At 32.7% G+C, this 14,210-nt stretch overlaps 8 protein-coding genes across 8 annotated transcripts; 6 read left to right on the top strand and 2 right to left on the bottom strand.

The window, feature by feature from the left end:
* Positions 1-198: 198 nt before the first annotated feature.
* Positions 199-1,137, top strand: DFA_11512 (uncharacterized protein; the record flags this gene model as incomplete). Its single annotated transcript, XM_004350408.1, has 2 exons — positions 199-293; positions 636-1,137. 2 exons carry the CDS (start codon positions 199-201, stop codon positions 1,135-1,137), a joined length of 597 nt encoding a protein of 198 aa, XP_004350459.1.
* Positions 1,138-1,418: 281 nt separating this feature from the next.
* On the top strand, positions 1,419-2,767 carry DFA_11511 (uncharacterized protein; the record flags this gene model as incomplete). The annotated part of the gene is made up of 3 exons (XM_004350406.1): positions 1,419-1,513; positions 1,644-1,797; positions 1,889-2,767. 3 exons carry the CDS (start codon positions 1,419-1,421, stop codon positions 2,765-2,767), a joined length of 1,128 nt encoding a protein of 375 aa, XP_004350457.1.
* A 281-nt stretch (positions 2,768-3,048) lies between these two features.
* DFA_11510 (uncharacterized protein) lies at positions 3,049-4,257 on the top strand (the record flags this gene model as incomplete). Its single annotated transcript, XM_004350405.1, has 2 exons — positions 3,049-3,182; positions 3,489-4,257. The coding sequence occupies 2 exons, from the start codon at positions 3,049-3,051 to the stop codon at positions 4,255-4,257; spliced, it is 903 nt and encodes a 300-aa protein (XP_004350456.1).
* A 159-nt stretch (positions 4,258-4,416) lies between these two features.
* On the top strand, positions 4,417-5,353 carry DFA_11509 (uncharacterized protein; the record flags this gene model as incomplete). Its single annotated transcript, XM_004350404.1, has 3 exons — positions 4,417-4,514; positions 4,620-4,776; positions 4,862-5,353. The coding sequence occupies 3 exons, from the start codon at positions 4,417-4,419 to the stop codon at positions 5,351-5,353; spliced, it is 747 nt and encodes a 248-aa protein (XP_004350455.1).
* Positions 5,354-5,509: 156 nt separating this feature from the next.
* On the top strand, positions 5,510-6,935 carry DFA_11508 (uncharacterized protein; the record flags this gene model as incomplete). The annotated part of the gene is made up of 3 exons (XM_004350403.1): positions 5,510-5,655; positions 5,695-5,785; positions 5,901-6,935. The coding sequence occupies 3 exons, from the start codon at positions 5,510-5,512 to the stop codon at positions 6,933-6,935; spliced, it is 1,272 nt and encodes a 423-aa protein (XP_004350454.1).
* Positions 6,936-7,028: 93 nt separating this feature from the next.
* On the bottom strand, positions 7,029-10,378 carry DFA_11507 (uncharacterized protein; the record flags this gene model as incomplete). The annotated part of the gene is made up of 4 exons (XM_004350402.1): positions 7,029-7,334; positions 7,401-9,208; positions 9,278-9,402; positions 9,558-10,378. 4 exons carry the CDS (start codon positions 10,376-10,378, stop codon positions 7,029-7,031), a joined length of 3,060 nt encoding a protein of 1,019 aa, XP_004350452.1.
* Positions 10,379-10,505: 127 nt separating this feature from the next.
* DFA_11506 (uncharacterized protein) lies at positions 10,506-11,353 on the bottom strand (the record flags this gene model as incomplete). The annotated part of the gene is made up of 4 exons (XM_004350400.1): positions 10,506-10,845; positions 10,952-11,049; positions 11,170-11,214; positions 11,300-11,353. 4 exons carry the CDS (start codon positions 11,351-11,353, stop codon positions 10,506-10,508), a joined length of 537 nt encoding a protein of 178 aa, XP_004350450.1.
* Positions 11,354-12,631: 1,278 nt separating this feature from the next.
* Positions 12,632-14,021, top strand: fam49 (FAM49 family protein; the record flags this gene model as incomplete). Its single annotated transcript, XM_004350398.1, has 6 exons — positions 12,632-12,698; positions 12,760-12,881; positions 13,007-13,240; positions 13,326-13,514; positions 13,598-13,792; positions 13,887-14,021. The coding sequence occupies 6 exons, from the start codon at positions 12,632-12,634 to the stop codon at positions 14,019-14,021; spliced, it is 942 nt and encodes a 313-aa protein (XP_004350448.1).
* Between the last annotated feature and the right edge of the window lie 189 nt (positions 14,022-14,210).

Raw genomic sequence — 14,210 nt, 5'->3', positions numbered from 1 at the left:
ACAGTGTGTTGATGCGAATAGAGTAAATAATCGATCTGAAAATTCAAAAAACGTTGTCCGAAATTCAAGAAAAAACAAACTCTTGCTTGCTTGATCAATAGAACTCATTTGTTTATAATAATAATAATTTAATCTTTAATTAATAATTTATTAATCTTTTCTAGATGGTCTCTGTTGTTGTTGTTGGATATATATATAATGAAAAATAGATTATGTAGTTTGAAAGAGATTATTCACTATGTATACCTCACTGTCTTGTCAATCTCATTGATCGTATCACTTTCTGCACCATGGTATGTAGGATAACGATGATGCACGTAGTATTGGTCTCTAATATTCATGTATACCCTCTCACCCTAACACAAATACACAGGTACTACTTTGAACAGTGTATCAATGGGGTTTGCAGTACAGTCCTCTTCCAAAATAGCGATCAAGACATGGAAGACTTGCCTGTCACAACCATCGCAAGTAAGGTCCATGCAAGCCATGGTCTCACACTTTTCTGCTTTTTGTTGGTATGTTATGTTGTGTTGTGTCACTCATAAACATCAAATATTTAAATTCATTAATCTAATTGTAAAACATTCATTTCCCAACCAATCAAAGACTCTTATTAGCTTTGTTATTATTAGTGTAAAGGTTAGTGCAAAGAAAATGACCACGTGCTTTAATTATCGATTAGCCAGAAAGATTTCCATATGGTCTCGTTATGGAATCCAAGTACTTTTGTTTATTTTCGTGGCAGCTGCTTGTTTTAACTTTATCGGTATCAAAAAGTCTCTATGCTCTTTGCATGCATTTGGAAAGGAAAATGACAACAGTTGTAACAAATTCTCTGGATCGATCAACTATGATGACGACGACGGTCTCAACCACATTACAGTTGAATGGGGACCAAAGTCTGGTTTCGTCTTTTCAACACTATCTGTTGTTTTGGTATGGAGTTATATATTTTATCTTGGCTATATCTTTTGGGATAGATGTGTAAAGATATCATTTAAAGCATCTCGTTGTGAATATAATCCAAATCAACAAGGTCCCGGATATGCATATGTCGATCAACAACAACAACAAAAGGACTACCAAGAATCACTCATTTCACATAATCCAGATGACTATGATAAGGAAATATAAGCCCTCTTTAATTAAATAAACAACTCAATTTATTTTTAAAAAATATGATCAAAAATGTATTTATTGAGATACACAAAAGAATGTTTAATCTGCAATAATAATGTCTTTGTGGCGAAGTGTTGGGTGGATCGGTTCCCGCCGATTTCGATCTTCAAAAAAACCCTCAAATCAATTTAATTAAAATTTGACAAATGTTTTTCTATCAAATGATGGTGGACAGACATCATAGCCCACGTAGCTACAACAATTTAAACAGATACAAACACAAAAGAGTTTAAAAAATGAAAAGCAGAATATGTAGCGTTAAAGAGGTTGTTCACTATGTGTTCCTCACTCTCTTGTCAATCTCATTGATCGTATCACTTGCTGCACCATGGTATGTACATTATGAAAACAAAAGTGACTTTACAACAACATCGTCATAATGACAATTGAATATGATCACTAACACATTATATATCCGCCCCCCCCCCCCCCCCCCCCCCCATATTTTAACAAAACTTTAGGTACTCCTATCAACAATGTTACGATGGTAATTGCTCGGACCCTCTCTTATTCCAAAATGGTAATGAAGAAATGGAAGATTTGCTTTGGTGGATCCCATTCGTCGTCGGCAGAGTACATGCTAGTCATGCACTCACACTTTTCTGTTTAGTATTGGTATGTTGTTATGATTGTGTGACACAATCCCCCATCCATCCACTAAATATTTAACTTCACCTTTTCATCAAATATCTTTTTATATTTATAGACTCTTATCAGTTTACTTATCACTACGATTAAAGTAATTATAAAGAAATTGAAACAAACAAAAGCCTATCAAATCGCCAAAAAGATTTCTCTATTTTCTAGATTTGCAATCCATTTATTTTTGGTTACTTGTTCGGCAGCTGCTTGTTTAAGCTTTATCGGTATCAACAAGGATCTGTGTAACGCGTTACAGACTAATAATAACTTTAGTCTAGGAACTATATTCCCAGGTCTTTGTAACCACTTTTCTGGATCGCAAGATGCCACCCGATCCGATCCATATAGTAACTATTATAATTTTTCTATCAAGTGGGGACCAAAGTCTGGATTCGTCTTTTCAGCTCTATCGACTGTATTGGTATGGATTTATATACCCTACCTAATCTATGTCGCCATAGCTTGTTTCAGATCTAGATCTAAATCATCCCAGACTGCTCCTACTATGTTACCCCCCAATACAAAACAACACGGTGGATATACTCAACTCCAACAACCACAACAACAATTCCAACAACCACAACAATTCCAACAACAACCTCAACAACCACAACAATTCCAACCACAACCACAACAACAATTCCAACAAGCACAACAACAACAACAATTCCAACAACCTCAACAACAATTCCAACAACCTCAACAACAATTCCAACCACAACCACAACAACAATTGCAACAACAACAATTCCAACCACAGCAACAATTCCAACCACAACAACAACAACAACCTCAACAACAAATACAACTCCAACAACCACAACAAACCCAGCAACCACAACAAAAACAACAAAAACAACCAAAACAACAAAAACAACCAAAAGACCAAGAGTCACAGATTTCACATAATCCAGATGACTATGATCTCACCAAGGAAATATAAACCTTCCATCCCCACTACACAACTGTAATATTATTAAAAGTCCTCATGGAAATTAATAAATAATAATAAAATAATGGACAAGGATCTAGGTAAAAGAAGATCCTTGTTTAATAAATATATTTATATCACACAAAATATATCTATCAGTTGCCCGATAAAGATAGATATTTATCAATTTCGTAGAAATAATCAAATCAAAATACAATTAACCTTTGATCGGATAAATGGATATACGCAGACATGTTCTCAAGTCAACAAACAATTAAATCAAAGAACACAAAATGAAAAGCAGAATATGTAGTGTTAAAGAGATTATTCATTATGTGTTTCTCACTCTTTTGTCAATCTCTTTGATCGTATCACTTGCTACACCATGGTATGATAAAACTATAATAATATGCGCATCAACAAGTAGGTAATTACTAATAGTATTATGTATCCCTTTTAACAACACTACTTATAGGTACTACATTAATCAATGTGTCAATGGGGTTTGCTACCCTTTTCTTTTCCAAAATAATAACCAAGATACAGAAGATATGGGTCAATACTTCCCAATCGCATCAAGCAAGGTACACGCAAGCCATCAACTCACACTTGTTTGCTTGTTGTTGGTATGTACGACAACCAATCAATTAAAAAATATCAACATCAATTATATTAAATTAATAATATAATATTTTATTCATCTCTAGACACTTACTGGTTTCATTATCATTAGCATTAAAGTGATTGTAAAGAAATTTAAACAAATGAGAGCCTACCAATTCTTTAAAAGGATTTCTCTATGGACTCGATTTGTAATCCATTTATTTTTGGTTACTTGTTCGACAGCTGCTTGTTTCAACTTTATCGGTATCAACAAGGATCTGTGTAACGCTAATGATTCAAAGATTGTTAGTCTAGGAACAGAGTTTCCAAGTCTATGCGACCACTTTTCTGGATCCGAAAATGCAACTGGCGAAGTGCTTCCATTTGGTGGAAATATTTTGATGGAATGGGGACCAAAATCTGGATTCATCTTTTCAGTTCTATCAACTGTATTGATATGGGTCTATATCTTCGACCTAATCTATGTCGCCATAGCTTGTTTTAGATCCAGACCTTCTAAACCATCTCGCAGACGTGTACAGGCCAGGTCATCAAAGCCAAAAACACAAAGTGGTTATACCCAACTCCAACAACAACTACAACAACAACAACCACAACAACTTCAACAACAACTACAACAACAACTACAACCACAACAACAACTACAACCACAACAACTACATATCCTGCAACAGCAACAACAAATCAATATTCAAGAACCTCAACAACCTCAACCCCAAATCCAACCTCGACAAATAGAATTAGAGCTCCAACAACAAATACAACAACAACAACAAATACAACATCTCCAACAACTAATCCAACAAAAACAACAAAAAGACCAAGAACCAGAGATTCTACATAATCACGATGACTATAATCTCGCCAAAGAAATATGATCCATCTCATACCACTGTACTACCACTACTATTTTAATATATTTCATAAATAAAAAGAAAAGGACAATAAACATTGTAAAAAAATAATTATTTAAAAAAAAAAAATAACCATGTGGAGCCTTTGATCTGTTTTGGATACTGTCAACTCCTCTCTCTGAAATGAATCAAGAGAGACTATGTACTCCTAAAGATGCAGTTTACGTTGTGTACCTCATTTACTTATCATTAGCATTATACACGTCACTTTCGTTCCCCTGGTAAGAGACAACAATCAAAATCGACTAGTGATCACTACTAATATTAATGAATCTCCCTTTGTAAACAACACTCATCTCACGACACGAATATATATATATATATAGGTATACCCTTACAACATGTGTCAATGGGGACTGTGACTCTCTCCGTTTCGAAAAAATGATCTATTTTCAAATCAAACATTATCAAGTCTCTGGTTATACAGCATCGCGAACTAAGTTTGATGTTAGCTATAATCTCAACTATGCATGCTTTGTATTTGTATGTTATATCTTGTGTCAATCAAATTTCAATTAAATCAATTTTTAATTAATTGATTATCATTATCATCATCATCTTAATCAAGGCAATTGGAGGTATAATTATCACAATGCTTCGGGTTACTGCCAAGAAATTTGGCATGGCAACCAAATATTATCGAACCTTTAAAAATGCATCTATATGGTATCGTTATGGAGCTCAATTACCACTGATTATTTTATCAGCGTCTTCTTGTTTCAACTTTATCAGTTTCAACAAGACTCTTTGCAACAATGAGAATAATGGATCGTCGAGTATTAGCAGTGGTCAACAAAATAGTAGTAGTGATGGTGATGACATTTGTAACAAATTTGAAGGATCTATCCTATACTATGATGGTAGAATACCCATTTGGAAAGAATGGGGACCATATATTGGATTCTATGCAACAGCTGCATCTGTAGTCTTTGTCATATGTTATATTATCATCCTTGGCGTCTTTTTTATCCATAGATCCAAATCACCCAAACCTTCCGGTACCCATACCCATTCTTCTCCTTCTTTTTCTGGGTACATCAATCTCAACGAACAATTATAAATAATAAATAATCACAAGAATAATAATTATTATTATTATTATTTCTTTTTTAATTAATCAAATATTTTTTGATGACCTTTTTTGTAAACTTTTCAGACACAAGCAATTTAGTCTAACAGAATCAGATATTGGATAGATATAGAGATATAATAAAGAATGAGTCAAAGTAATAATAATATTGATATCTATTCAGGTCACTTAAAGACTCGTCTACAGGCTCTGTTTCGTAGCACTAATAAGGTTTTATCAGAGTTTGTATCATCCCTTACTTTTACAATCATCTTGATTGTTATCTACAGACAGTTTGACTAACTTTATTGATGATGTTTATATATGTATAGAGATCCACATAAAAGAATGGTAGATATGCCTGATTTGGCATTGAAAGCAGAAGAGTTTGAATCGATATGTGATGAAATGTATACTTGTATAGTATGTATCACATCATGATGTACATTGGACGTTAGTGAACTTCACAATCAAGAATGTTGTTCACCCATTCATTCATTCATTCAATCATTATTAACATTCTCTTTTGTCTATTTAGGAAATTAATAAACAAAATATAATATTAAATAACTTGTTTGAATCACCTATTGAATTGAAACAAGAACCAGAGGATTCATACTATCGTCTTGCAACCAAAACACATTCTGCAAGAGAGACTCGAAAAACAATAGAAAGATTCTCCAAGCAATTGGAACTTAATCATCAACAACTACAAAAGTATCTACAGCAGATTAGAGAAGAAGATGCAATCGACAAACAAAGACAACAACAAGAACAAGAAAAACAAATAAAACAACAACAACAACCATCCTCTTCTGAAGACACCTCGATGCAAATGGATCATCATCAACAACAACAGTCGCTCGAACAACAACAACAACAAGACCATAATAATCAAGTTGGTGGAGACCAAATGGATCATGGAGGAGATAATAATAATAATAAGCAGGTCGATACACCAATTACAGCATCTACAAACATGGTGGAAAACGCAACCTCTTCCACTACACCAAGTATGATTATGGAAGCATCTACACCTACAATTAATACAACCGACGTTGATATGACATCGTCGGGTGGAGGTGGTGGAGATGTTCTCAATGTAGCATCTCATCTCTTTAAATCATCTACAGGGATGCCACAAACAGACTCGCCGGGCATATCGATGTATTCACCTCAAAATCAACTTAAAAGCAGTAGTGGTGGCATCGAGAAACAAACAGCCGATACACCTCAACAACATTTATCGTCAGACACTCCATCACAACAACATCTTTTATTCCCATCATCACCTGCTGCCATTTCTAAAAAGGATGATGACCTCATTGCCGATCCATCACCTCTAAAAGAACAAGAAATTCCCACACCACCTTCAAATACATCATCAAATATGGAACATCATCGTCAAGTAACTATTGATTTGGATGAAGAAATTGAACAATCACCACCCCCTAATCAAGCAATCAACGTCGATGATGATGACGACGACGCCGAATTTGAAATGGTAGAAGCAATGGGTCCTCCCATTGATGAAGTAGAGGCAATGATACAACATGAAACCCAAGACCAATAAAAAAAAAAAGTATATTGGTTTTCTGTACATACAAAAAAAAAGATAATTATTTTAAAATACATTCATTGTTGTGCTGTTGTTGGTATTTATTGATTATACTTGATAAACGACGCCACTAAATTTTGGAGGAACTTTTGGATCACAATATGATACCTTGTTGACTGCAATGTGATTTAGGATTCTAGTTATATTATCTTCCTTGTCATAATCTAAATGACTCTTGACTAATTTGGATACATCAACATTCTCAATGACAATGGTCGAGGATGGAATGTGAATTGGTGTCACACCAGCTGGAGGTAGAACACCATCAGTCAAACAATTGGCTGATCTAGATACATATTTTAATACCAAATCTGATGGTGAATAACAATTAATTACTCTACCACTAACCATTGACTAAAAATAATAAATATTTATATTAATAACTAGATTCTTTGATAACAGAGAATTTATATAACATACAATAATATTGGACCATCTTTTTGGATCAGAAGTAATAGGAGATCCAATAAAAACAACCATTTCAATAATTGATGATGGTGAAATTGTGTTGGTTACAATTGGAGGGGTTGTTGAATCGGTTGTTGTTGTAGAAATATTATTATTATTATTAATTTCTTTTTCTTTTGATTTGGATTGATTTTCAATTTTAGATAATCTTGATAATTCTTCAAGACAATAGAAAATAACTCTACTTCCCATACTTGTTCCAATTAGGGTAAGAGGTCTTTTACCAAATCCACCTTCTACTATTTGTTGTGCCAATATTTTACCAACCTTTTCTGAACGATCCTTGAGTAGAGTCCATGGATTATCCAATACCGATGCAGCCTTTATGATGGATAGAGGAACAAGTGCATGAGCAAGACTGGTAGAGATGATATTGGTGGCAGCCGATCTAAACAAAGTTTGAACGATTGTTTTTTGGTACTCTCTAATGATGGCATGTAAACTCTTTTTAACGTCCTTTTCATAGTCTATCAAAAAGATGTCACCATAGTCATTGGTAACTGCTCTGATTATCTTTTCCCAACTCTCTAGCTTTGATATTTGAACCGATGCAATTGTCTGCTCTTGTGTCTTGGCATCTTCTGTGGCGGTTGTTGTGGTTGTCGTATTGACCGATGAGAACCCATCAACATAGATGATGGCATGTAGTGAAGTTTGACTCTTTACCTTGTGTATGGTATAGTCTTTTACACCAGATGTAGCAGTGATCATCTTGTCGGCAGACACCTTGGCACCTGCAGCTCCAAAAATCACCGATAACATGGTAGCACCACTCATACCAGTGGCACCTGTGATTCCTGTCAAAATACTGCCTGCTCCCAATGCTGAAAAGACCGATCCGACAAAAGGAGCTGCTAAACCACCTGTTAAACCAACAATAACTGCACCAGTGACAGCAGCACCAGCGATTTTTGCAACCTTTAATGCTTGACCTCCACCTTGCTTGTTTGGTAACAATTCTAGATTTGATCCACCACCATCTGTGCTGTCTTGTAAACTTCCAATAATCTCCATCTCGGTTACACAAAATGTTCTTTCACTAATACCCAAGAATTCTATAAAGAATCGACGTAGTGGGAAACGTATAGTTGAGTGATAGTACTGGGAACCAAGTGATATGGTTATAAACTTTAACATAAACTCTTCAATTTCATTTCCATGTAATTGAGGTTTTAATATATCAATAATTGTTGGTAATCTATTTAATTGTTTAAATAATACTATATTTTCTAATTGTTCATTATTCGTATTATTATTATTATTATCGTTATTATTTACATCCAATTTATCAATTAATTTTTCCAATTCAGTAGTTGATGTTGTTAAAATAGTTTCATTACTTTTCATAGCATTATTATTATTATTATTATTATTATCTAATTTATCTTTTTCTTTTTCTTTTTCTTGTTGTTGATTTGGGAATATTTTCTTTTGATTTTCTAATAATTGTTGTTGGAAATAATCATTATCAATGGAAAGATGAGTATGATCCAATTTATCAATAAATTGTATGGCAACTGAAAATGTTGTACAAAAGTTATCGTATATAGAGTCAACATTTAAATTACCAGACGAAGTGGAATATAATTCCAAAAATCTATAATTTGACCAAAGGTATGGAGGATTTGTACGTAATAATAAATAAATGGCCATTGGTAATAAATAATCTTCTCCTCCTGCTTCCATTAAATAAACCATTGTTTTAGAAATACATCTTTGTTTTTCAATTGGTGTTTGATATGAATTAATTCTTCCTATACCTAAAAATAAATAAAAATAAAATAAGTATTAGTAAATGAATATCTCTTCTATGTCCTTTTGAAACAAACATTTTTTAGCATTGTTTAATTTAAATTCATCTATTGAAATACCCAAATGATCAGGTTCAATAAATGATAATGTTTCAATTCTCTTTGAAAATAAGTCATCCTTTTCAAGATCAATTGGAAATATACTAAAATCAATGAACAATAAGTGTATTAGTTGTCTATAGTGTTATAATTGTACTATAATATGACGTACTGATGAAAAATATGTTGAATTATATAATATTCAAGACATTGATGAAGAACTTCATAGTAACTACTAGATGTTACGAGATGAGAATACTTTGTTGGTAGAATATTCGATGATTGATTGGTAAGTCTTCCAATAAAGCCAGTGTACAGTGCACTCATATCCTTTAATGAATTGGATGGTGTTGGTGGCATTGTTGTAGATTGTTTCTTGCAACCAACAAGTGCAGTGATAAATGACTCCATATCATTGTGAAATTGGTAGTCCAATATATGTTCCATATCATCCAATATAGACTTTTCAATCTTTTTTGGTATATACTCTTGAATGAACAAACTACAATCATTGTCTTTGTTGTTGTTGTTGTTGTTATTACCAACAACTGCAGCAGTAGCAGCAGAATCAAGAGATTGTAATGAATTAAAACTTGATGATGATTGAAGAGGAACCATAGGGATAGAAGAAGACATAGTCGATAGACTAGTCATAGATGATACACTCTTTAGTCTAGGTGAATTGGTACCAGCAGTAACCATTGTACTAATTGATGCACTTGATCCATTCTTTGAAAGTAACTTGTTGGCAGTATTACTACCACTGCCACCTCCACCTCCACTATTTACAATGAGATAATTTAATATAGGATGAGGAATTGATAAAAAGGTAAATGATTGTGTTAAAAAGTCTGTTATCTCTTTTCTAACCTCTTGTTGTTGTTGACGAGGATATAGATTAGATGAGAAACATTCTACCAACAACACTGCCATTATCTCCTTTTTTGAAAGAAGGGAACTATTTAAACTGTCAAATGTGTCATTTAGAGCTTGTTCTAGTTTATCAACATCTTGTATTAACAACATGTCTTCTTCTCCTCCTATTCCTCCTCCTTCTTCCTCTTCTTCTTGTTGTAACATTGTTATATTTATAATATAACTTGTATAGGTTATAATATTATTATTATTATTATCTCTTCTTCTTCTTCTTTTCTACTTGTATGTGCGTGAATAAATTATATATATATAATTTCAATTTTATGTATTTTTAAAAATCGAATGAATGAAATGACACACGAATATTATTTGAATAGGGGGGGTTCCAAATGTATATGCAAATAAGAATAATATTATGGGAATGAAGGAATGAAGGAACTAAATCCTTAATAATAAAGATTAGGATAAGTTTGATTTGGTTTGGTTGGTTTTGGTTTGTACAGGTAGGTTTTATATTATGTTTTTGATTAATAGTATTATTATTATTATTGTGATTAATCCAAAGTAGGAGACTTTTTGGTATCCTTTGCTTTGAGTTCAATGCTGCCTTTTGGTCCTTTGCCAAACGTTCAGCTTCATGTTGCATAAAGTTGGAAATAAAACGGGTAGCACTATAGGTGAATAATAATAATAATAGTATGAGTCATCATTTTTTCATTGACTCATTGACATGTTCATTGCCTATATATATATATATGTATAATATGTATAACCTACTCTACTTTATATTCTTCAATCTTTTCAGGGTTTGTTTCAAACTTGTGTTCTCTGAAAATACCTGCTACATGCTTTGGGATGTGTCTAGTGTATCCGTTCTGATAAATGATGATGATGATAATTGATGATGATAATTGATGATGATAATTGATGTTAGTCATAACGATCGCACTCTTTCTGTCTGTTTGAGATATCTCAAATTTGTTGATGAATCATACCATTTGACCAATATATCTTGCAAGTCTAATGCAATCTCTGTAGATCTGTTGTTGTTGTTGTAGAACGAATGTGTTGGTTAGTTTTGATTAAATCTCATTATCATCAATCATGATTATCTTTATTTCATACATGAACAACACTCTTTTGAATGAGTGGATTGGATATTTGAGTTGCTCCTGACATGTTTAATCTATTCCTATCTTTCTCTCTCTCTCTCTCTTTCTCACTCAAATGAAAAGATATCAATTAATTGTGTCAGTGTCTCTGCTCCATAGTTTTGCATAGTTTGTCTAAAAACCGACAAAGTCAGCTGATATTAAGCCACGAGTATTATCATTATTATCCTGTGGACATGCCATATACACACAAATATTCAATATATATCTATATATATATATAGATATATAGTGATTCCACCAAGAAATCGAAACGAATCGTTGATAATAAATAGATTTGGGGGAACCAAAGAACCAACTACTCAACATGGCATTACTCAAGGTTCAAATATAAGACAGGTCAGTCTATATATTTATATATATATATATATATATATATTATATATTTACGATAAGTTGAGGAACCTGAATTTGAGGGTATGTTGTGATTCATTGTGGCTTGCTTATTGTTGGATGACTCTCACTGCTCTGCCATGGAGACAACCCATTTGGGTGTGGAGAGGTGATGAAAAAAAATTGATTTTTTTTTTTATTTTTTTTTCTTTGATCACAAACTCCACACCCTTACGCCCTTTTTGAGAGAAGAGATAATAATAATAATATAATCAAATCAACCATTGAAACAAAGAATAGAGTCAATAGTTAGTTGGTCAGTAGAATACATTGTCAATCATCAGATACTATAATAACTGCAGCACATTAGAATCATTGAAAATCTATACAAAACTACTCATAAAATCATCGTCGTAGCGCTTTGATAACAACAACAAAAAGTAGATAGTTGTTGTGTCGTCATAGGATAGATAGATAGGATATTGGTCGACACATCACGAAAGATAGATATTGATGACTAGATGCTGATTAAAAATAGATAAAGAGATAGATAGATAGAACATCACCATTAACTATTAATAGGATACCATCAAGATAATAATAATAATAATCATAATTTACTCCCGCTTTTTTTTTTTTACTTTATGTTTTTTCATCAACAAGAAGATCTACGTTCTATATAGTCTACAACTACAACAACTACTACAACTTATCTTGATAAGATAAGATAAATTACCGAAACTATCAAATAATAATAATAATATCATCTCGAAAAAAGAAAAGAATTAAATCAAATGTGATTATGTTTGTTGTTTGATTTTGTGTTCATTGTTGTAGATTACTATCATATCACCATACCATCAATACATATTACTTACCTTATCTTCCTTCCTTCCTTCCTTTTTCAATATAACAGTATTATAGTATAAATAGAATATATATATAGAAAAATATGGGTCAGTTGTTATCCTTTATTAACGGAACAGAGCACACTGAACAAATCTTTATCGATTTTGAAAGTATGTAACATTTACATAGTATAGTAGAAAAACAAAACCAGAATCTAACTATAATTTATAGATGCTCAACCAAGCGAAGAAGAAAGAGAACTTTACAACTCTGTTGGTGAAGTATTAAATAGAGGTCCAAAGATTTTGGAAAAATTGATCTCTTATGCTGGTTGTAATGAATATATTAGAAGAGTAGGTGTTTCATATAATAATCATGTAGTGATGAATGAGAATATATATCTTGATATTAAACATCATCATTCTTCCCTCCTCCTCCTCCTCTTCCTTCACCTTCTTTCCTTTCTTTACCTATTTAGGCTATAACTAATCCAGGTCCAGAGACTGAAGATGCTGCTTGGGAGGCTGTTCTCCCAGCAGTTGATGAGCTCCAAGAATTCTACGACTACTCTTTGGAGTTGGAAAAGTGTTTCCCAAAGCTTTTAGTTGCTCTTTGCAAGGGTGATCCAAAGTCTAGCCTATCTAATCAACAAGCTCTTGCCAAGCAATTGGCTGATGTTTTTGATTTTGTATTAAGATTCGATGATGCCAAGGTACATACATATACATACACATACACATTCGATAAACTTGGAACATGATTAATTAACCTCTCCTCTTCTTTGTTAATATTTCTAGATGGTTAACCCAGCTATTCAAAACGATTTTTCATACTACCGTCGTACTCTTAATAGAATGAAGCTTACTAAAAAGGACGCAAATATTAAGATTCGTGATGAGTTGGCCAACAGAATGTCATTGTTCTTTGCCTACCCAACTCCAATGATGAAGGTTCTTTCTGAAACTACCGCCAAATTCTTACAAACCGTATGTCATTGTTATGATTTGAAATATATCAACAAATCATTTAGTTACTAATATAACAGTTATCTTTAATTTTAAAATTATAGGAAACCACTGTACCAAGAGAAAACGTAACCACAGCATTGGCCACAATGGCCAACGTTTGCCATGATATGGTCGACAATAAGAAATTCAACAACAATGATATTAACATGTTTTGTTTAAGAGCTATGGTCGGATCAATCATTTTGTTTGATCACATTCACCCACAAGGTGCTTTTGTAAAGAAATCCTCAATTTACGTATGTGATAAACAAAGAATTCTTTTTATTTTTAAAGGTCAACTTATTAATGTATCCAACCATTTTTCTTTTTTTTTTTTTATTACCTCAACAGATCAAAGGATGTATTGTCACCCTCAAGGATCACAATTCATTATCATCAACAGATGGTTTATTAAATGCACTCAGATTTACTACCATTCATTTGAACGATCCAGAAACTCCAGGATCCATTAAACAATTATTATAACTCGATTAAAAAAAAAACAATTTATATAACTCACCAACCATACAACAACAATAATAATAACAACAACAACAACAACAACTAAAAGATAATAATAATATCATCACACTACACTAATTTAACTCACCACCCCTTTAACAACAAAACCAAAAAGAAGTATTAAAAAAACAGAAAAAAGGAAAAAAATAGAAA

This window comes from Cavenderia fasciculata, assembly GCF_000203815.1.
Source record: "Cavenderia fasciculata unplaced genomic scaffold Scf_EUAJFUG02HR96I-5, whole genome shotgun sequence".
Classification (NCBI taxonomy): Eukaryota; Evosea; class Eumycetozoa; order Acytosteliales; family Cavenderiaceae; genus Cavenderia; species Cavenderia fasciculata.
Note: the sequence above shows the minus strand (reverse complement) of the source record. Positions and strands in the feature narration are given on the sequence as shown.